At 35.5% G+C, this 23150-nt stretch overlaps 2 protein-coding genes, 1 long non-coding RNA gene and 1 pseudogene across 4 annotated transcripts; all 4 read left to right on the forward strand.

The window, feature by feature from the left end:
- Positions 1-4266: 4266 nt before the first annotated feature.
- LOC132282544 (uncharacterized) lies at positions 4267-8916 on the forward strand. Of its 2 annotated transcripts, XR_009471793.1 has the most exons (3): positions 4267-4417; positions 4578-5972; positions 6157-8916. It is a non-coding gene; the product is annotated as an uncharacterized LOC132282544 (long non-coding RNA). The 2 variants fall into 2 exon arrangements; XR_009471794.1 differs by having other exon boundaries at positions 4578-8916.
- A 237-nt stretch (positions 8917-9153) lies between these two features.
- Positions 9154-11889, forward strand: LOC132282542 (G-type lectin S-receptor-like serine/threonine-protein kinase LECRK3). The gene has a single exon (XM_059784262.1). It carries the CDS (start codon positions 9446-9448, stop codon positions 11795-11797), a length of 2352 nt encoding a protein of 783 aa, XP_059640245.1. The 5' UTR covers positions 9154-9445; the 3' UTR covers positions 11798-11889.
- A 347-nt stretch (positions 11890-12236) lies between these two features.
- LOC132282543 (G-type lectin S-receptor-like serine/threonine-protein kinase LECRK3) lies at positions 12237-16818 on the forward strand. Its single transcript, XM_059784263.1, has one exon. It carries the CDS (start codon positions 13993-13995, stop codon positions 16333-16335), a length of 2343 nt encoding a protein of 780 aa, XP_059640246.1. The 5' UTR covers positions 12237-13992; the 3' UTR covers positions 16336-16818.
- Positions 16819-17715: 897 nt separating this feature from the next.
- LOC132286636 (G-type lectin S-receptor-like serine/threonine-protein kinase LECRK3) lies at positions 17716-20581 on the forward strand (annotated as a pseudogene).
- Positions 20582-23150: the final 2569 nt, after the last annotated feature.

Consider the following 23150-nt stretch of genomic DNA (forward strand, 5'->3'; position numbering starts at 1 on the left):
GAGCTGAGTGAAACTCGTAAAACATAATTCCCTTACTAAAGGGACGAGCTGAGTGACACTCGTAAAACATAATTCCCTTACTGAAGGGACGAGCTGAGTGAAGCTCGTAAAACATGATTCCCTTACTGAAGGGACGAGCTGAATGAAGCTCGTAAAACCTAATTCCCTTACTAAATGGACGAGCTGAGTGAAGCTCGTAAAACATAATTCCCTTACTAAAAGGACGGGCTGAGTGAAGCTCGTAAAACCTACTTCCCTTACTAAATGGGCGGGCTGAGTGAAACTCATAAAACCTACTTCCTTTACTACAGGGACGGGCTGAGTAAAGCTCGTAAAATTTAATTCTCTTATTGAAGGAGTAACGAGTTGAGTAAAGCTCGTACAATTTATTCCCTTACCATGGGAAGATTACCCAAGGGTACTAAAAATAGTACCCAGGGGCAGAGCACCCAAGGGGAAGATTACCCAAGGGTACTAAAAATAGTGTAATACCCCTAATTTTAAAAGGATAGTCTCGGTATTTATTTATTTATTTTAATTGTATTGTTAATTATTTAATTGATTAATAAGACTAATTATTTATGTGTTTAATTGAATTAGGTATTTCTTGATTATTTGATTATGTGTCTATGTATTATTTGTATTTGTCTATGTGTTAATTGTTTAATTAGATTATGTGCTTAAATGGTGTTTTGATTAATTATAAATTAAATGTTTTCTTTTCTTTTATTATTTTATTTTATTTTTCTTTTATGGTTATGGTTAGTAGTAGTGGGCCAACCAACTGGATCCCATGGACTACTTGGATAGGAGGTTGGATGTGTGTGAATTATTACCTATGGATTGTTGTGTATGTATATATATATAGATATATATTATATACATATATAAAAAGGAAAGTAATTTATTAATTACTTTTATGGTAACTTGGGTAGTAATATTTAATCTGATGTATATGTTTTATATTTAAATAATAAAAATATACATAGATTTGATACGTGTTATGTTTTAAGTTACTTTATAATATTATGGTAACTTAAGTATTATTAGATAATCCATTAATAAATAATGGAATGTGTATAATTTATTTATTTAATAAACATATACATAAATTATATACGTAACATATTTTACTTACCTTTTTAATATATATAAAAAGGAAAGTAATTTATCAATTACTTTTATGGTGACTTGGGTAGTAATATTTAATCTTATGTATATGTTTTATATTTAAATAATAAAAATATACATAGATTTGATATGCGTTATGTTTTAAGTTACTTTATAATATTATGGTAACTTAAGTATTATTGGATAATCCATTAATAAATAATGGAATGTGTATAATTTATTTATTTAATAAAGATATACATAAATTATATACATAACATATTTTACTTACCTTTTTAATATTTTAATATTTATTTTTTTTAAGTTGACTTGGTTGGGAAAAGGGTTAGGGTTATTTTATTTAACCTATAAATATATAGCTATAGGTTGTAAAAGGGGGTACAAATATTCACGTGATATATTCTAGAGAGAGAGAGTTAGAGAAGGAAGGAGGAAAAAAAACCCTGTAGAGAGAAGATCAAGGAAGAAGAAGTTTAACTTTCGATTCGAAAGTTTAAGGCAAGTTCTTCTTCTATCTTTTTCCCTTTGATTCGTGTTTCTATGCATACATAGGAAATTCCAGGATTTATTAAACACATAAAATTAAATAATTTTGCATGTTTAATTGGATTAGAACATAGGTTTTATGAAATTGGTTCATATCTGTTCTTGTGTTATGAATTGATAAATGCATGATTTTGATTTGATTTCCGTTGTGAATTTTTATATGTTTACATTATATATTTTACATATATATGGAATAATGGAACGTAGAAACATGCCTAGGATTTCTGAACATTAAATAGGAACTAGGTTTGGGTTTAAGTAAATTTAAATAGACTCAATCATAATGATGCTTGCTATTTGAATGCTTTAAACAAACGAATGGATTTAATCTTTTAAAATATTTTAGCAATTAAGATTAAATGTGTAGGATGAATTGAATATGGAGAATGCTTTTTTGATGGTATAATAAAATATCATCATGTATAAGATTCAGTTTGTGTAGGACATATGATATAGGAAGTTTAAATAAATAATAAGTCATTCCTATTTTGTGATAACTTGATATCATATTATCATAGTTATTTCTGGATTGTTTGATGTATTTCCTTAATCGTTACATCAATTGTTGGATTGTGTGATTTAATGCACCGGTATGGGACGGTGGCATTTTAGGGACGGATTAACTTATTAGTTAAGTCCTACCTATTTTATATAAGAGAATGGATTAACTAAAATGTTAAGTCCTACTTATATTCAAGTCAGGTCAATTGAACAAGTTGAATGACTTATGGAGGATTAATTTATTATATAAGGGAATAGATTAACTAAAATGTTAAGTCCTACTTATATTCAAGTCAGGTCAGCTGAACAAGTTGAATGACTTATGAATGATTAATTTATACTGGATAGGATGGTTACTAAATTATATATATATATAAGTATGGTATCATGATATGAGCTTGAGTCTCAGGATCGGTGGTTAGGGCGCGTATATCGCCAGGGATGTATAGCTAGATATGGTGTAGTTGTGTACCCTGGTAAGTCTAAGTACTCATGCCCACTATATGTGCGTTTTGCATGTTGTCTACTATTCAGGTTGAGACAACCCTATAGTTTAGTGAGGTTCCTTTAGTGTGTGTATATATATATATATATATACGGACTACTAGTTACTGTTGGATTGACTAGGATGTATACGTGTATCGGATCTCTGCTTGGACTGTAGTAGAGTAGAACTTATTTGTGGGCCTGACCCACCATTATTTTTTCAGGCGTTCGTCAGGAGTAGAGGTTATTCGTGTTGAGCGAGGATCAGTCTACTTCATTCTTCCGATGCTACATAGGAGTTCCTTTATGATTCAGTTTTCTGATTTAGACAGTTATTGCTGTCATTTGTTTAGTTTGGATTTTCTAGGGGTCCACACAGTATGGATTCCCGAGTTGTATTTTGGAGTATTTTGGAGGATCAGTTGTATCAGAAGAGTTTATTAACTAATGGAAATATATTCTGAGGTTTATTATTAGATTATCATTTTAGTTTCTTATCAGCATTTTATTTATTCTTCTTTATTCTTTTGTACTCTGTGTTCGTTTATTATCAATTTGTTTTGATATCCTCAGGTATTCGGGCGTGGGCCTGGCCAACCCGCATTCGAAAATTCGGGGGTATCACAAATAGTACCCAGGGGCAGAGTACCCAAGGGTACAAAAAATAGTACCCAGGGGCAGAGTACTCAAAAGTACTAAAAGTAATACCCAAGGGAAGATTACCTAAGGGTATCAAAAATAGTATCCAGGGGTAGAGTACCCAAGGGTACTAAAAATAGTACCCAGGGGCAGAATACCCAAGGGTATCAAAAATAGTACCCCCGGGTACCATTAACCAAGGGAAGAGTACCTAGGGAAGGAAAAAAAAAAAAAAAATTTCTTATTACTGTTCATATGAACAGTACCCTGCGGGTACTATTCCCAGGGCAAGAAAAGGGAAAAAAAAAGAGTTACTGTTCACGTGAACAGTACCGCGAGAATAGTTGTGATAACCCGAATTTTTTTTTTTTTATAATTTATAATATTTTTTTATACAGTTTAGTGGAGGTGTAATAATAGTTTTTTGTTTTTTTATAGTTTATATGTGTGTGAGAGAGATTCGTCTACTAAAAGTGAAGGTGCCGAAATGAGAAAAGAGAAAAGAAAGTGGGGCGGGTCCCACGGGTTGATTTTGTACCTAAAATTTCTTTGGTTTTAGTGTTGTGCACGTGGGCTACTTTTGTGGTGGTTTGGAGATATGATATATATGAAGATTTCAAAGGCTTCATTAATTTTGTGCCAGTGTATATAGGATATATCTATCTATATATATATATATATATTTTTTATAAGTAATCTGAAAGAAAAGGAGCAGGTGGTAGAATTGAAAAAAAGAAATAAAGAATTGGCGGGCCCACAAGAGATAGAGATTGAGTAATGGTTTGTAATTGTTGACTTTTGTGTGCATGCATTAGGCTGGCGTAGGTTTAATTGTTCACGTGGGTGGTCTATCTGGGTTTGTCTGATGGAGGTGTGATGGGTGAGCAATTTATTTTGAGCCGGTGGTTTTGCCTATAAATTAGGCTTGTGATTTTGGTACAAAGACAGAAGAAAAATCAAAAAGAGAGACAGAGTGAGTTTGAGGAAAAACAGAGAGTGAGTTTGAGGAAAAATAGAGAGGGCCGAGAGTTGCAAAGGGAGGCCGGAAACTTGGTGGCTTGATGATCCAGTGCATGAATTCTTTTTCAGTGTAGGGTTCTCTATACCTTGAATGGTATGGGGAGGTTTTGCTTTAATGTTTTTATTAAATGTTTTTAATTAAATGCATATGTATTAAATGTATATGTTTATGTTGTGAAGTTGTTTTATTAAACCTCCATGGAATTCTTGTTATGGTTTTTCCTACTGGGACTTTTTGTCTTACCACCCTCCAGTTTCAGGTACCGAAGATGGACGGGAATTGCTAGATTCGGGCTTAGGTTGAAGAGTTGGCGTTGCAGGAATTTATTTTTTTTATTTGGAGATTTTTTTTTGTATTTGAGGAAATTAACTTTGTATAAAAGAGGGGGTAATTTTTATGATCTTGGGTATATTTTGATGTATTTAAATTGAATAAATCGAGGATTTTATTGGAATTGTCGGGGCGTGACAAAATGGTATCAGAGCTTGCACCCAGTCGGAAGTGTGAGTGTAGTGATGATGTAGACGGGTGTGAGTGGGCGAGTGTGTAGTACTGGTTAACTACCACTTGTAGCCGGGTGTGTGTGGGCGGATGGCGTTCACCGGCAGCTACTGTGATGTTTAGTTGGTGTGGTTAGGCAGGTAGCCCAGATTTGTTGTTTTTTTAGTGGGTGGGCGGGTGACTCATCGACTAGCTACCACAACGGTTACGGAGTGTGTGGGCGGGTGACTAGCACTGTCAGTTACCACAACGTCCTACATATCACTGTATCTCACATCGCCTGGGTTAAGGATTTATGGATTTGGTTTTGTGATTAGTGATATTTTTGGGTACATGGACTGTTGAATCTGAATTTTTAAGTGGTAGAGATTGTGATAACCCGATTTTTTTTTTTTTTTTTATAATTTATAATTATTTTTTTATATAGTTTAGTGGAGGTGTAATAATAGTTTTATTTATTTATTTATTTATTTATTATTATTTTTTTTATAGTTTATATGTGTGTGAGAGAGATTTGTCTACTAAAAGTGAAGGTGCCGAAATGAGAAAAGAGAAACGAAAGTGGGGCGGGTCCCACGGGTTGATTTTATACCTAAAATTTCTTTGGTTTTAGTGTTGTGCACGTAGGCTACTTTTGTGGTGGTTTGGAGATATGATATATATGAAGATTTCAAAGGCTTCATTAATTTTGTGCCAGTGTATATAGGATATATCTATATATATATATATATATATATATATATTTATAAGTAATCTGAAGGAAAAGGAGCAGGTGGTAGAATTGAAAAGAAGAAATAAAGAATTGGCGGGCCCACAAGAGATAGAGATTGAGTAATGGTTTGTAATTGTTGACTTTTGTGTGCATGCATTAGGCTGGCATAGTTTTAATTGTTCACATGGGTGGTCTGTCTGGGTTTGTCTGATGGAGGTGTGATGGGTGAGCTGTTTATTTTGAGCCGGTGGTTTTGCCTATAAATTAGGCTTGTGATTTTGGTACAAAGACAGAAGAAAAATCAAAAAGAGAGACAGAGTGAGTTTGAGGAAAAACAGAGAGTGAGTTTGAGGAAAAACAGAGAGGGCCGAGAGTTGCAAAGAGAGGTTGGAAACTTGGTGGCTTGATGATCCAGTGCATGAATTCTTTTTCAGTGTAGGGTTCTCTATACCTTGAATGGCATAGGGAAGTTTTGCTTTAATGTTTTTATTAAATGTTTTTAATTAAATGCATATGTATTAAATGTATATGTTTATGTTGTGAAACTGTTTTATTAAACCTCCATGGAATTCTTGTTATGGTTTTTCCTATTGGAACTTTTTGTCTCACCACCCTCCAGTTTCAGGTATCGAAGATGGACGGGAATTGCTAGATTCGGGCTTAGGTTGAAGAGTTGGCGTTGCAGGAATTTATTTTTTTTTATTTGGAGATTTTTTTTGTGTATTTGAGGAAATTAACTTTGTATAAAAGAGGGGGTAATTTTTATGATCCTGGGTATATTTTGATGTATTTAAATTGAATAAATCGAAGATTTTATTGGAATTGTTGGGGCGTGACAATAGTACCCGCGGGTACTGTTCCCCGGGCCCAAAAAAAAAAAAAAATTGATATTCCCAAAGCTAGACAAGCAAGCTTGGGAATGGGGAGCAACTGATAGGGAAAAATAACCTACTTTGATCAGCCGCCAGACCTCTTCCACATATTTCATTATCAGAGATAAAGATTTTCCTTAGATAAGAATGATGACATTTCTTATCCAGGATAATAAATGACGACGTGGTTCAACAGGGTGAGGATAACCTTGGCACAATTTGAGGAAGTCAAAAGAGTAAATCTTATCCCCACAAATCTGGCAACAATCGATCTCCTCTGATCTCGCACAAGCTGATCTCCCGCGGGATCAATCTAATTCCAATTGACAGCCATAAATAGGGCACCAAGCTGTTAAAGAAGGTACGAGAAGAAACCCCTAAACAGAATATACATAATTATTATGTGATACGATTACAAGTACTAACTTGATTGTCGGAGGGTCCTCGGCCGGCACCCTACCAGTGCCATTCAAGGTGACTTCCCTTTGTTTTGCAGGTAAACGCCGTCGTTCCGATTCGTGAGGATTTCCGCATCAACAGCTTTATTATTATTATTATTATTATTATTTTAATTCTAAAATTCTTTTTAAAATTCTTATATTGATAGGTTTTCTCTTTTATATATATATATGGCAAAATTTAGCATTCATGAATTAAATTTTAAAATTCTTTTTGTTCTTTCGTCAAAGTCATGTCCTCCTAAAATGGGTTAAGTAAGCCCTGTTTGCCAACTATTTCGTCGTTGTTATTATTATTATTTGCTTCCATAGCACATAGAGAAGTAAAATATGGAACCTGCGATTTAAATAATAGTGAAATGTTAAAAATAATAAAAAAAAAATCAAAATCAGAAGTACCAAATTAGTGTTGGTATTTATTGTTGCTTCCGCATTGTAGTAAAAATATTATAGCAATCAACAATAATATAATAAAATAAAATAAAATAAATAATAATAATAATAAAAACTCTTAAATAACCTTTCTAACGAGTTATTTTTATTTTTCAAACTTATAACACTTTTAACCAAACATGTTTTCATGTATTTTTTTTAAAAAAATATCTTACAATAAATATAACATTACCAAAAATGCTTCCAATTAGTATTAAACAAACTCCATATAAAAAATATAAAAAATAAATAAATAAATAATATTTACTTTTCAAAAAATTTGATGCTTATACAGTCATGTACAAATTACAATTACAAGCATTGCCACCGCGACCACTGCGATAGAAGAGAAGTGTGTACTTCGGTTTCATAAATATCATAAATGTGTTGCTTGATTTATAACTATTCATAAATTTTGGTTTCATAATCAAATTAATTCAAAAAAAAAATAATAATAATGTGTCTAATAAATATATGTACACGTCATAATTGATTCCAAGGCTACATGACTTGTGACTTCTAAGGCGTTTGACGGACTTTTCTTTGCATTAAATTTGTAGCTAGAAAGGAAGAGGTAGTGGCTGTGATTTGGTCTTCCTGAACAGTTTATAAGTTGGTAGGTGCAATAACTACAACGTTAATGCTTTACGAAATGTCCTACGGACCTGCCACGATAAAAAATTAAAAATCCAAGACATATGACTAGAAATCATATGTCCAAACAATGGAATGTTTATATATATATATATATATGCGGGTATGCTATAGACATTGCATCTGGAATGTCATATGAAGTTTCAAAGAAATGGATTCCCTCTCCTACCTCATTTGGTGGGGGACCTTCCCACTGTCCCATGGCACAACCTAGTTTGGAACTCTCCTTCAATTCCCAGAACGAAGTTCATACTTTGGTTAGCAGTTCAATCTAAACTGCTAACTCTTGACAGCAAGTAAATGTCCAAGCACATCAATATTTGCCCCCTCTGTAATGAGTCCATGGCATCTCATGATCACATTTTCTTAAATTGCTCTTTTGTCTCTCCATTATGGCGTTTCATCAAATACAAGTGCAGCATGTTTACAGCCTTAAGAAGTTGGGAAGCTTTAGTTCAGTGGGCAAGTGCCAAATGGAAAGCTAAGAATTCAGGTAATCTACTCAGAAAATTGGGGCTTTCAGCGTTTGTGTACCATACCTGGGAGGAGAGAAATGCCAAGATTTTTAGAGGGAAGAAGGCCTCCCAGAGAGCTGTATGTGCCAAGATTTGCTCAACCATCTATACAATTCTAAAATTGGGGTGCCTTTGTGACTGTGCTTCATCAAGATCCATTCTCAAGGATTGGAACATTTCGCTGTCTTGTTGCCGTCCTCCTCCAAGGCCACCGGATTGAGATTCTGGCGGTTCAGCCGCCTTTCCTTGTTACCTGCCGGAAGTTCTTTTGTTTATGGCAATTGTCGTTAATGGCAGTTACCATTTTGTTTTCATGTATACGTTGATGGGCCTGCCCATTTGGGCTTGTTTTTAGCTTGTTTTTTACTACTTTGGGCCAATGGCCCATTGTAAATATTTCCATTAATAAAAATTGCTTTAATTTTTGAAAAAAAAAAAAAGAAGAAAAGTTTCAAACCAAACAAGTTTAAGAAATTTATTCCGATTAATTTTGATACGAAGCTTGATAATTGACACTAATAATTTCTAATTTTTATTTATTTTTTAATTTTTAATCATGTAAAGATTACATGTTGGAGCCTGAATAGACAGGAGTGAATTTTATAATTTAATTATGTCTTTCATGTATTATAATGTTTAAACTTTCCATAGTTGATCATAGTCAAATTGTGAAATGTTCAGACTTGCTAGACTTCATCATAGGAAAAAGACTCATAACCAAAAACCTTATCAAAAGAAAGAGATGAGACAAAATCTTCCACACATTGCGCTGTGTGTGAAAGCTGCTAAAAGATTTATACATCATAGTCATAGAAGTAGATTAGTTTCTCTATGACTTTTCTACATAGACTTTTCATTCCACAAAAATAGTCCAAGGATTCATTTGGAGTTGAACACACCCCTGAATTTGTATTATAGTAGAATAAAACAGCAAGTTGCCTACAATTAGCTGCAGAGGAGAACACAGAAGAGAGAAGATGGTAATTGCTATATTTTTCTTTCTTCTTCTCTCTACTTTGCATACAGCATCAGCACAACAAACACAATATTCCAATATAAGCTTAGGTTCTTCACTAACACCCACCGGTACCCACTCCTATTGGCTATCCCGTTCCGGTCTATATGCCTTCGGCTTCTACAAGGAAGCCAATGACTATGCTGTCGGCATATTTCTTGTTGGATTTCCTGAAAAGACGACTGTGGTGTGGACAGCCAACAGAGACAATTCCCAGCGGCTAGTCCCCAGCAATACCACTTTGCTCTTGTCCAGCGATGGAAGACTACTCTTGCAGCCAACACAAGGCCAAGACATATATATAGTTACGCTTGACCAATCGGCTTCTTCGGCTTCCATGCTTGATTCGGGCAATTTTGTGCTCTATAACTCCAATCAACAGATCATATGGCAGAGCTTTGAGCACCCAACCGACACCCTTTTGCCAGGTCAACGCCTCTCATCTGGGGAAGAACTGTTCTCTAGTGCTTCGAATACTGACCACTCAAAGGGGCTATTTCGTCTCAAGATGCAAAGTGACGGGAACCTTGTGCAGTACCCGGTTGATACTCCGGACACAGCCCCTTACTCTTACTGGACGTCTTGGTCAGATGGAGTAGGAAACAACGTGACCCTCAATCTTGATGATGATGGTCATCTCTACTTGCTAAACTCAAGTTCCGTCCTAAAAAACCTAACAGGAGGATATCCTAAAAAAGGAATGATGTATCTGATGAGAATTGATGTGGATGGTATCTTCCGGCTTTATTCACACAGCTCGGATCAGAAAGGCAACTGGTCAGTTCCATGGGAATCTTCAAATGATAAGTGTGACCCTAAAGGTCTATGTGGCCTTAATGGGTTTTGTACTACAATGGATGAGGAAGCTGAGTGTAACTGTCTTCCAGGATTCGATTTTGTTGATCCAGACAAGTGGAGTTCAGGCTGCGAGAGGAATTTCACAGCACCAAGTTGCAAAGACAAGGAAGAGAGTGTTGAATACACGATGAGGCCATTAGATAACACCATGTGGGAAAATATTCCATACTCTGTGTTACAAATGCCAACCAAAGAAGATTGTGAAGAAGCCTGTTTGGAGGATTGTAACTGTGAGGCTGCACTATACACGGACAGAGAGTGCAGAAAGCAGAGGCTTCCACTGAGATATGGAAGAAGATTGCTGAGTGACTCAACAGTTGCTTTCATCAAGGTGGGAACGTCTAAACGCATCATCAATGGAGTCCCAGTTGACAAGCATAAAGAAACCAAGAAAGAGCTAAGGTTGGACATTCTGATCGTCAGTATTTTACTTGTTGCTTTGGCCTTTGTTGTGTTAGTGATTTCTGGAATGCTTATATATAGAAATCGTGTGTGGGCATATAAAAAGATCTCTGAGAAGGGGAATATTGAATTAGGTGAGGATGTTGGTCCCAGAGCATTCACTTATGCAGAACTAGAGCAAGTAACAAATGGCTTCAAGGAAGAGTTGGGTAGTGGATCTTTTGGGAAGGTCTATAAAGGTAGTATGTCTATGTTGTCAAGTCTAAAAATGGTGGCTGTGAAGAGACTCGAGAAAGTGTTAGCAGAAGGAGAAAGGGAATTTCAAACTGAGATGAAAGTAATAGGGAAAACCCATCACCGGAATCTAGTCCGCCTGCTTGGCTACTGCCTTGATGGGACTAACAGACTTTTGGTATATGAATACATGAGCAATGGGTCACTTGCAGATATACTCTTCGCGCCTGAAAATCGGCCTAGTTGGGATGAAAGAATCAGAATTGCTCTGGACATTGCCAGAGGCATTCTTTATCTTCATGAAGAGTGCGAAACACAGATCATCCATTGTGACATCAAACCCCAAAACATACTCATGGATGAGTATAGGCGTGCAAAAATTTCTGACTTTGGATTGGCGAAGCTTCTAAAGCCTGACGAGACTAAGACCTTTACCGGGATCAGAGGAACAAGGGGTTATGTTGCGCCTGAGTGGCATTGTAAACTTCCCGTGACGGTTAAAGCAGATGTTTACAGTTTTGGAATTGTGTTGTTAGAGATCATATGTTGTAGGAGGAGTGTAGATTGGAGCCTTCCAGAGGATGAAGCTGTTCTTGAAGAATGGGTTTACAATTGTTTTAACGCTTGTGAGATGGGTAAACTCATGGGCGATGAGCAGATTGACAAGCGAAAACTGGAGAGAATGGTTAAAGTAGGGCTCTGGTGCATCCAAGATGAGCCATCGCTCCGCCCTTCAATGAAGAAAGTGTTATTGATGATGGAAGGAACTGTAGACATCCCAGTACCTCCCAGTCCTACTTCTTTTCTAAGTGCCATATAGTTTTTCTGGTTAGTTCCTCTTTGTTTTTCCTTGATAAAGTATTTGTATTCAAACTCTAAAGTCAGTCACACTGTCCTTTGGATGCTCTGCAATCACTTCCATTACTCTGTTACAAATTTACAGTAGGTTTCTAACCGTTTTGTAGAATGAAACTATTGCATTTTTACTTGTCCTGCTAAAATTATCACAGAAGTAGATGAGTTTCTGATTGAATTGTAGGTAACACCACTGTCCTAGTATGTTAATAAGGCAAAAGGTGAGATTTAGTTGAAATGAATTTGTTTTAAGGGGATTGGATATTTGATTATTTATGTAATTTGTTTCCTTTTGGGTAAAGATCAAAATAATAGTTTGATAATTGCTGAGAATCAACATAGGAGTTCATTATTACAATAGATTTTGCACACTTTGTCCATATGAAAACATGTACTCAGACATTCTACTTGAGGAAGTTAAGAAATTATAACTGGATTAAAATCCTAGGTTTTTTTTTTACTCACTGATCAAATTTATCATTTTTGTAGATTTCATCAGCAGGAACTTCACAATTTTTGAAAATTTAAAAGGTTAATTGATGAATTTTTCTATTTTTATAGACAAGTAAAAATATGTGAATTTTCCAGTGAAATTCACCATTAAAAATTGTGAAATTTCACACTACAAGAAACTGCTGGGAAAAGTTGCAGAGCCCCATTTTTGCCAACACACAAGATAATTAAGGTAGATTTAATTTGGCTATAAATTTTACAACATTAATTGTTCATTTTAGCTGTCGCGATCATTTTAGCTTTGCCATTACTTTCATTTGACTATGTAGGTTTTTTTTTTTTAGCTTTGCCATCACTTTCATTTTAGCTTTTGGCTTTTTATTTTGCTGTAACTATTCAACCACGGAGATATGCAGATCAGACAATGCAGTGATAGTGTCATTTGACTAATTTTGTCAAATTATATATTTATTATTATTAAAAATTGATTTGTGTGTATGCATTTTATACTAATTGAAATAGCCTAAACTTTAAATATGCAATTACTTGATCATTCAATCGATGAACCGAATCACAGGTTTAACATGTCAAAGCACGTGTTTAGACCCAAATTGAATACGTTGAGATGTAGATAGTTAATTTTGGAAGAATTATTCAGACTCTTGATAATTGACTAATTATTTTTAAAACGTTTTTTATTGTGTGAAGATTAGATGTCAACTTACTCCACGTATTATTGACTTTCTCCATTGATTAAACTTAATTAGGCACAGCCAATTGCATTTTAAAGCATGAGCATAGCAGCTAACTATAAAATAATAATAACAATAATAAGGCTTCATTTGTTTTGATGTATTTTTCTTTTTTTTTTTTATAGATAAAATATGTATATTTTTTATTTTTATTTTTTGTAAAGGTTTAAATCAATATTGAAGTCGGAAGTTTAAATCGAGATTGAAGTCGAAATCTATATCGCGTGCAGCATGTAAGTAAGTAAATTGTTTTGTTGGGTTTTACTATTTTTTTATTTCTAAATATTTAAGGATAATCAAATACCCAAAAAACTTAAATGAAGGTAATTATTGAGTTGGTTTTGCTAACTTAGCATTATATTAATCGGTCATAATAAGACTCTTGTTCGGTCTCAACTCTGAAGTCGTAGCTATGGAGTCCTCAATTGTGAGTCACAGTCCGCGATTGTCACAATAGTGAGTCAGAATAAACATTTATTAAATTTGTATATAGATTAGACTGTTTGATCTGATAAATCAACAGTATAATTCCTGTTATTGTTAAATGATCCAAGTTTATTTCTTTGACATTCAGATGGATGAACAGTGTTCCACAGTTGAAGATTAGATGTTAGAACCTGAATGGACGGGGAATGAGTTTATAGTTTTTTTCTTTCATGTATTAAATTTTCCTTAGTTGACAGTAGAATGTTCAAACTTAGGAATTTCTAAACTTCAAAGCATATAGGTTGAATTCTGAGATCATAATTATCAACTACAAAGAAAAAAGGGTACACGTTAGGAATTTTTACATGACTTGACTGCAAAGACATTTTAGTGGATATAGATTAATTTCTATATTACTTTTGTCTGCAAAGATATTTCAGTGTAAGGATTTATTTCGAACACACCCCTAAATAGATATCATAGAAGTATATAACAGCAAGCTACTTGCAAAGGAAAACACAGAAAGAAGATGGTAATTGCTATCATGTTCTTTCTTCTTCTCCCTGCTTTGCACACATCGTTAGCTCAACAAAGACAATCCAATATAAGCTTAGGTTCTTCACTAACACCCACCAGCACCAACTCCTCTTGGCTATCCGGTTCCGGTTTATACGCCTTTGGCTTCTACAAGCAAGCCCATGGCTATGCTGCTGGCATATTTCTTGCTGGAATTCCTGAAAAGACTGTGGTCTGGACAGCCCTCAGAGACAACCCCCAGCGGATAGTTCCCAGCAATGCCACTTTGCTCCTGTCTACAGATGGCCGATTACTCTTGCAGCCAACACAAGGCCAAGACATATATATAGTTACCCTTGACCAATCCGCTTCTTCGGCTTCCATGCTTGATTCGGGCAATTTTGTGCTCTATAACTCCGATCAACAGATCATATGGCAGAGCTTTGAGCACTCAACAGACACACTTTTGCCTGGTCAGCGCCTCCCACCTGGGCTACATCTCTACTCTAGTGCTTCGGATATTGACCACTCGAGGGGAATATTTATTCTCGCAATGCAAACGGACGGCAACCTTGTGCAGTATCCGGATGACAATCAGCTCACAGTCAGTATGTCTTACTATGCGTCTAACACGCCTGGAGCAGGAAACAACGTGAGCCTCAATCTTGATGATGATGGTCGTCTCTACTTGCTAAACAAAAATTCCATCCTAAGAAACCTAACAACAGGAGGATATCCTAAAGAAGGTATGATCTATCTGATGAGAATTGATGCAGATGGTATCTTCCGGGTTTATTCACACAGCTCGGATCCGAGAGGCAACTGGACAGTTCTATGGCAATCTTCAAATGATGAGTGTCAGCCTAAAGGTCTATGTGGCATTAATGGGTATTGTGTTTTAATGGATAAGGAAGCTGATTGTAAATGTCTCCCAGGATTTGATTTTGTTGATCCAGGCAAGTGGAGTTCAGGCTGCGAGAGGAATTTCACAGCAGTAAGTTGCAAAGAAAAGGAAGCAAATGTTGAGTATGTGATGTGGCCATTACGTAACACCTGGTGGGAAAATAATCAATATTCAATGTCATTATTAGTGCCAACGGAAGAAGATTGTGAAGAAGCCTGTTTGGAGGATTGTAACTGTGAGGGTGCACTGTACAACGATGGGGAATGCAGAAAGCAGAGTCTTCCTCTGAGATATGGAAGAACATTGTCAACTGAATCAACAGTTGCTTTCATCAAGGTTGGAACATCTAAACCCGTCATGAATGTTGTCCCAATTGATAAGCATAAAAAAACCAAGAAAGAGCTAAGAATGGACATTCTCATTATCAGTATTTTGCTTGTTGCTTTGGCATTTGTTGTCTTCGTGATTTCTGGAGTCCTTATATACAGGAGTAGTGTGTGGGCATACAGGAAGATCTCTGAGAAGCCAAATATTGAATTGGGTGAGGAATTTGCTCCAAGAGCATTCACTTATGCAGAACTAGAGCAAGTAACAGATGGTTTCAAGGAAGAGTTGGGTAGTGGATCTTTTGGGAAGGTCTATAAAGGTACTATGTCTATGTTGTCAAGTCTGAAAATGGTGGCTGTGAAAAGACTCGAGAAAGTGTTAGCAGAAGGGGAAAGGGAATTTCAAACTGAGATGAAAGTCATTGGGAAAACCCATCACCGGAATCTTGTCCAGCTGCTTGGTTACTGCCTTGATGGGCCTAAGAGGCTTCTTGTATATGAATACATGAGCAATGGATCACTTGCAGATATACTCTTCGCTCCTGAAAATCGGCCCAGTTGGGAGGAGAGAATCAGACTTGCTCTGGACATTGCCAGAGGCATTCTTTATCTGCACGAAGAGTGTGAAACACAGATCATCCATTGTGACATCAAACCTCAAAACATACTCATGGATGAGTACAGGCGTGCCAAAATTTCCGATTTTGGATTGGCAAAGCTCTTAAAGCCTAACGAGACTAGGACCTTTACAGGGATAAGAGGAACAAAGGGGTATGTTGCACCTGAGTGGCATCGTAAACTGCCCGCGACAGTTAAAGCAGATGTTTACAGCTTTGGAATTGTGTTGTTTGAGATTATATGTTGCCGAAGGAGTGTGGATTGGAGCCTTCCAGAGGATGAAGCCGTTCTTGAAGAATGGGTTTACGTTTGTTTCAATGCTGGTGAGATAGTTAAACTTGTGGGTGATGAACAGGTTGACAAGCGAAAACTGGAGAGAATGGTTAAAGTAGGCCTCTGGTGCATTCAAGATGAGCCATCGCTCCGCCCTTCCATGAAGAAAGTTTTAATGATGCTGGAAGGAACCGTAGGAATCCCAATACTTCCCAATCCTACGTTTTTCCTCTAGTTTTTTTAGTTGCTCTTTGTTTTTCCTCTAGTTTTTGTTGCATTAGTTTTTATATGAACCCGACTTGTTATAAATTTGAATAAAGATTTGACTGATTGATCAGAAAAATCAAGATTAGAGGTCATGTCATTGCTAAATGAGCTATGGTTTTTTTTGCCTGCTTGAGTTGCACTGTGTATAAGGATTAAATTTCATCAACTGGCGAAATAAAGATGGAAAGAAAAGATCAAATTACTTACCTCCAGTATGTAAAAATGTAGTTACAATTATTTGCATAAACTGATTCAGCTTGTATAGCACGGTTCTCTCCTATGAAATTCTCAGAGCATTTTCCAGTAGGTTGTCCTAATTTTTTAGTCTTATTTCTCAAGTTCATAAATCCACTGTTGCATATATTAGAGATAGGAAATTTGATCTTTCTTTTTTACTTTTTCTTTTCTTCTTCTTCACCCATTGATGAAAATAATATCACATTCCAGTATAACCATAGCAGGCAAAAACGCAGATCATTTAGTTTTATAGGAACTATTCTCTTGATTTTTCTAATCAATTAGTAAATCTTTATTCAAAGTTATTTCAACTTTGAGTCAAAGACACTGTTAACAAAATTAGAGAAAATAAACAGATTAGCTAAGATGAAAATAGATCATCATTCATATTTATAGTAAAGGTGGTCCACCTGAATCAAGTATTCAACGCCACTAATTGACCGTCGTTCAATGCTCGGCCTTCCTCACTGTCAACCATCACAGTCTCATATTCTATTTTTCATCTCGAGTATAATGCTCTATAGCTAATCTATTTATTCAACGCCACTTATCGTCAACCATCACAGTGTTCCTCTTTTGAGTTTTGCCCTCAATGTGTGGTCTGATCTCCAATGGAGAAAAGGTCGTTGATGTTAGTGTCTAGAATTGTAGGCACCATTGTGGTCCAGTTTACAAAGGAGTTTCTGATCTTGTGCTCCAGTTTATTCAAAGTTATTTCAACTTTGAGTCAAAGACACTATTAACAAAATTAGAGAAAACAAACAAATTAGCTAAGATGAAAATAGAAATCATTCATATTTACAGTAAAGGTGGTCCACCTGAATCAAATATTCAACGCCACTAATTTTATACTTGGTTGTCTTTCATGTATTGTAATATTTAAAAATTCTTTGGTTGATCTCAGTCAACTGTAGAGCCTTCAAACTTGCAGCACTTCAAGCATATAAGTTGAAAGAAAAAAAGTCCATTATATGAGAGAGAGAGAGAGAGAGAGAGAGAGAGAGAGAGAGAGAATCAGTCAACTGTAGAACCTTCAAACTTGCAGCACTTCATCATAGGAATTTCTAAACTGCAAAGCATATAAGTTGAATTCTAAGATCACCATTAACTACTAGAAAGAAAAAAAAGTCCATTATATGAGAGAGAGAGAGAGACTCTCACATTCTGCACTATGCAAGCAATTTGAAGATTTCTAATTCATAGAAGGTAGACTAGAAATTTTTTTTGACTTGACTGCATAGACAGTTTAGTGGATCTAGATTAATTTCGATACGGCTTGACTGCAAAGGATTTTCAGTCTGAGGAATCATTTGGAACAAACCCCTAAATTAGTATTATAGTAGTATAAAACAGCAACTTAGCACCCAACAAACTGCAGAGGAGAAAATAGAAAAAGAAGATGGTAATTCCTATCTTGTTTTTTCTTCTTCTCTCTGCTTTGCATACAACATTAGCTCAACAAAGACAATCCAATATAAGCTTAGGTTCTTTACTAACACCCACCAGTACTCACTCCTATTGGCTATCCAGTTCCGGCCTATATGCCTTCGGCTTCTACAAGCAAGCCAACGGCTATGCTGTTGGCATATTTCTTGCTGGAATTCCTGAAAAGACTGTGGTCTGGACAGCCAACAGAGACTACCATCAGCGGGTAGTCCCCAGCAATACCACTTTGCTATTCTCAACCGATGGACGATTATTCTTGCAGCCAACACAAGGCCAAGAAATATATATAGCTACAATTGACCAATCCACTTCTTCGGCTTCCATGCTTGATTCAGGCAATTTTGTGCTCTATAACTCCAATCAACAGATCATATGGCAGAGCTTTGAGCACCCAACAGACACTTTTGCCCGGTCAGCAACTCTCACCTGGGGCACATCTCTACTCTAGTGCTTCGGATACTGACCAGTCGAGAGGTATATTTCTTCTCGCGATGCAACAGGATGGCAACCTTGTGCAGTATCCGGATGACGATCAGCTCACATTCAGTAAGGCTTACTGGGCGTCTGGCACGGCTGGAGCAGGAAACAGCGTGAGCCTCAATCTTGATGATGATGGTCATCTCTACTTACAAAACACAAGTTCCATCCTAACAAACCTAACAATAGTTGGAAATCCTAAAGAAGGAATGATCTATCTGATGAGAATTGATGTGGATGGTATCTTCCGGGTTTATTCACACAGCTTGGATCAGAAAGGCAACTGGTCAGTTCTATGGCATTCTTCAAATGATAAGTGTCAGCCTAAAGGTCTATGTGGCCTTAATGGGTTTTGTGTTTTAATGGATGAGGAAGCTGTTTGTAAATGTCTTCCAGGATTCGATTTTGTTGATCCAGGCAAGTGGAGTTCAGGTTGTGAGAGGAATTTCACAGCAGCCAGTTGCAAAGACAAGGAGGCGAATGTCAAGTATGCGATGTGGCCATTACGTAACACCTTGTGGGCAAATAATCAATACTCAGTGTCATTCTCAGTGCCAACCGAAGAAGATTGTGAAGAAGCCTGTTTGGAGGATTGTAACTGTGAGGCTGCACTATACAATGGCACAGAGTGCAGAAAGCAGAAGCTTCCTCTGAAACATGGAAGAAGATTGCTGAGTGAACCAACAATTGCTCTCATCAAGGTGGGAACGTCTAAACACATCATGAATGGAGTCCCGGTTGAAAAGCCTAAAGAAACCAAGAAAGGGCTAAGATTGGACATTTTGATCATCAGTATTTCTCTTTTTGCTTTGGCATTTGTTGTGTTGGTGATTTCTAGAGTCCTATACAGAAATCACGTGTGCGCATATAGGAAGATCTCCGAGAAGGGGAATGTTGAATTGGTCGAGGATGTTGCTCCAAGAGCATTCACTTATGCAGAACTAGAGCAAGTAACAAACGGTTTCAGCGAAGAATTGGGTAGTGGATATTTTGGGAAGGTCTATAAAGGTACTATGTTGTCAAGTCAGAAAATGGTGGCTGTGAAGAGACTCGAGAAAGTGTTAGCAGAAGAGGAATGGGAATTTCAGACTGAGATGAGAGTGATTGGGAAAACCCATCACCGGAATCTAGTCCGGCTGCTTGGTTACTGCCTTGATGGGCCCAAGAGGCTTCTGGTGTATGAATACACAAGCAATGGGTCACTTGCAGGTATACTCTTCGTGCCTGAAAACCGGCTGAGTTGGGATGAAAGAATTGGACTTGCTCTCGACATTGCCAGAGGCATTCTTTACCTGCACGAAGAGTGTGAAACACAAATCATCCATTGTGACATTAAACCTCAAAACATACTCATGGATGAATACATGCGTGCAAAAATTTCTGATTTTGGATTGGCAAAGCTCCTAAGGCCTGATGAGACTAGGACCTTTACCGGGATTAGAGGTACAAAGGGTTATGTCGCACCTGAGTGGCATCGTAAACTGCCAGTGACAGTTAAAGCAGATGTTTACAGCTTTGGAATTGTGTTGTTTGAGATCATATGTTGCCGGAGGAGTGTGGATTGGAGCCTTCCAGAGGATGAAGCTGTTCTTGAAGAATGGGTTTACGATTGTTTCAACGCTGGTGAGATTAGTAAACTTGTGGGTGATGAGCAGGTTGACAAGCGAAAACTGGAGAGAATGGTTAAAGTAGGCCTCTGGTGCATTCAAGAGGAGCCATCCCTCCGCCCTTCAATGAAGAAGGTATTATTGATGCTGGAAGGAACTGTAGACATCCCAGCACCCCCTAGTCCTACTTCTTTTCTAAGTGCCCTGTAGTTTTTATTTTTTAGTTCCTCCTTGTTTTTCCTTGATCTAGTTTTTGTTGCATTAGTTTGTTTATGACCAGACCTTGTAATAAATTTGAAAAAAAAGGATTTTGAGTGATTGATCAGAAAAATCAATAGTATAGTTCCTGTTTTTGCTAAATGAACCAAGTTTTTTGCCTGCTTTAGTTCTACTATGTACAAGTCTCAAATTTCATCAAGTGTCGGAAAAAAAAAAAAAAACGAAAAATTACATATCTCCAATATGTAAAAATGTAGTTTCAATTATTTGCATCTTATGTTCTTATTTCATCTTTACAATGTTCGCTACCTAATCTGTTCATTTTGTCTAATTTTGTTAATTAGTGTCTATGACTCAAAGCTGAAATAACTTTGGGATAAAGATTTACTAATTGATTAGAAAAATCAAGGGAATAGTTATTGTTAAAGCTAAATGATCCACGTTTTTTGCCTGCTGTGATTATACTGGAATGTAATTATTATTTTCATCAACTGGTGGTGGAGAAGATGAAAAAATAAAAATCAAATTTCCTATCTCTAATATGTGCAACAGTGGATTTATGAGCATTGCAAAACCAGAAATCGAACAATAAATTTATCAACTTGAGCAACAAGGCTAAAAAAAATGATCACCTGGAACCTGCATAACAATGGTCTGAGAATTTCGGGGGAGAGAGAAACGTGCGCTGGTAAAGGTGACCGGTCCAGTCCTGAATCAAGTATCCAACGCCACTATAATTGACCGCCCGATCGATACTTGTCTTCTACATCGTTAACCATCATAGTGTCCCTCTCTTGAATTTTGCCCTCAAGGTCGTTGATGTTACTGTCTAGAATTTGAGCCACCAGTTTCCACGCAAAAATCCAAAGCCCTAAAGTCACCAAAAAAAAAAAAAAATCCAAACAACCGTCGTTTACATTTTGTCCGTTGGACTCGGTAAACTAGATCACACCGAACCAAATCGGTTTTGCGATGAATAGTTGGTTCCGATTTTAAAAATTAAAGAAAGTTGACACGTCGTTTTGCTCTAATTTGAACCGAACAAAACCCAAATGGGGGTTCGGCAGTTGGGCGGGTGAAGTGGTTGGCCCGGGCCAAACCTAACGTTGTGCCAATTTCGAAGTTCACATAAATTCTTCACAACTCAATTCACACCAAGGATTTGGTGAATTTTTTAGATTCCTCAATAATCCCAAATTGAAATATCCTAATAATAAATATTAACATTAATTCATATATTTAAATAATACTACATTTTTAGAGTTCATTAAATAACTATTAACTAATATATTATTTGAATATATATAAGGTAAAATGCAAAAAAAAAAAAAAAAAAAAAAAGAACCCTCAACTATGTCTAAATTTGCAATTAACCCCATAAACTATGTTTTGTGCATAAAACTCTTAAACTATCACATTAGTTGCAAATTTTGTGCATAAAACTCTTAAACTATCACATTTAGTTGCAAAATGTCTCATTGTCTTACCTATTTTTTATTTATTAAATGACCATAATACACTTTCTTATTGAATTACACTTGATATATTTTTCTTGTTAAAATAAATTATGAAAAAAAATTATACTAATTTGATGAAATTTTCTCCATTAAATTTGCACAAGTTTGCCTTTAATTTTTTAATTAATATTTTAAATAAAAATCTTAAATAGAAAATTTTGAAACAATTTAATTAAGTAATTTCTTAATTTTCATGAATATATTGCATTAAAAAAAGATATTTTTTATTTACGTAATTTATTAATTTTTTATAAATATTGTTTGAAAAAGAAGACATTTTTTTATACTAATTTTTTTTTAATGTGAGTATAATATGTTATACTTATAAAAAAAAAAAATGTTTTTTTATTATAATAAGTTAATCATTTAAAAAAATGATAGTTACAATTTTTTTTTTTCTATTTTTATAATCAATTGATACTAATTATAAAATTAAGGTAAATGGTATAATTAATATTTAAATTAGAGAAAATATAATAAAAAATAATTTAATAAAAAATATCAAATTTAATAACAAAGGGTAAAATAGTCTTTTGTGATGTGTTTATCCTTAATTGAAACAAATCAATAGTTTAGGGGGTAATCTTTAGGTAAGGGTTAGTTACAAAAAATTAATAATTCCGAAGAGTTTTTTGCAGTTTACTCAATATATATATATATATATATATATATATATATATATATATATATATATATATAAAAATCTCTTTTAACAATCTTTTCCGTGAGGTATAGATTTAATTTTTTATAATTTATCACCGAGGGTTAGTTACAAAAAATTAATAATTTTGAGGAGTTTTTTTGCAGTTTACTCAAAATATATATATATATATATATATATATATATATATAAATCTCTTTTAACAATCTTTTCCGTGAGGTATAGATTCAATTTTTTATAATTTATCACCGATTCGGAAACGTAGCAATTCCATCTTATCTACACAATCTTGGAATCACCCGTTGTACCACTTTGGCCAATGAGTACAACTATTTGGTGGAATGTTCACTTCAACGAATGGGTGCAACAAGCCCAAGCGTATGCTAATAAAAAATAACCCACTTTACCTATGATCATTAAGTACTTTTTTAGATCCAGTTTATTATTTACCCGAAATGGTTTAGAGCAAGTTAACGTAGAACCACCTCAAAAGCTTAGTGAGAACCACTCCAAATTTGACCCCAAGTTAAATTCATCAACATTAAGTTTAAGAAGAAACGTTCTCCACACTAAATATAGTGATCACTGAATATGATCTATGTGTAAAAACATGTAGTTA

The sequence above is a fragment of the Cornus florida genome, unplaced genomic scaffold, assembly GCF_030987335.1.
Source record: "Cornus florida cultivar Cherokee Brave unplaced genomic scaffold, ASM3098733v1 CherokeeBrave_3.0.0_Hap2_Chr11, whole genome shotgun sequence".
Lineage (NCBI taxonomy): Eukaryota > Viridiplantae > Streptophyta > Magnoliopsida > Cornales > Cornaceae > Cornus > Cornus florida.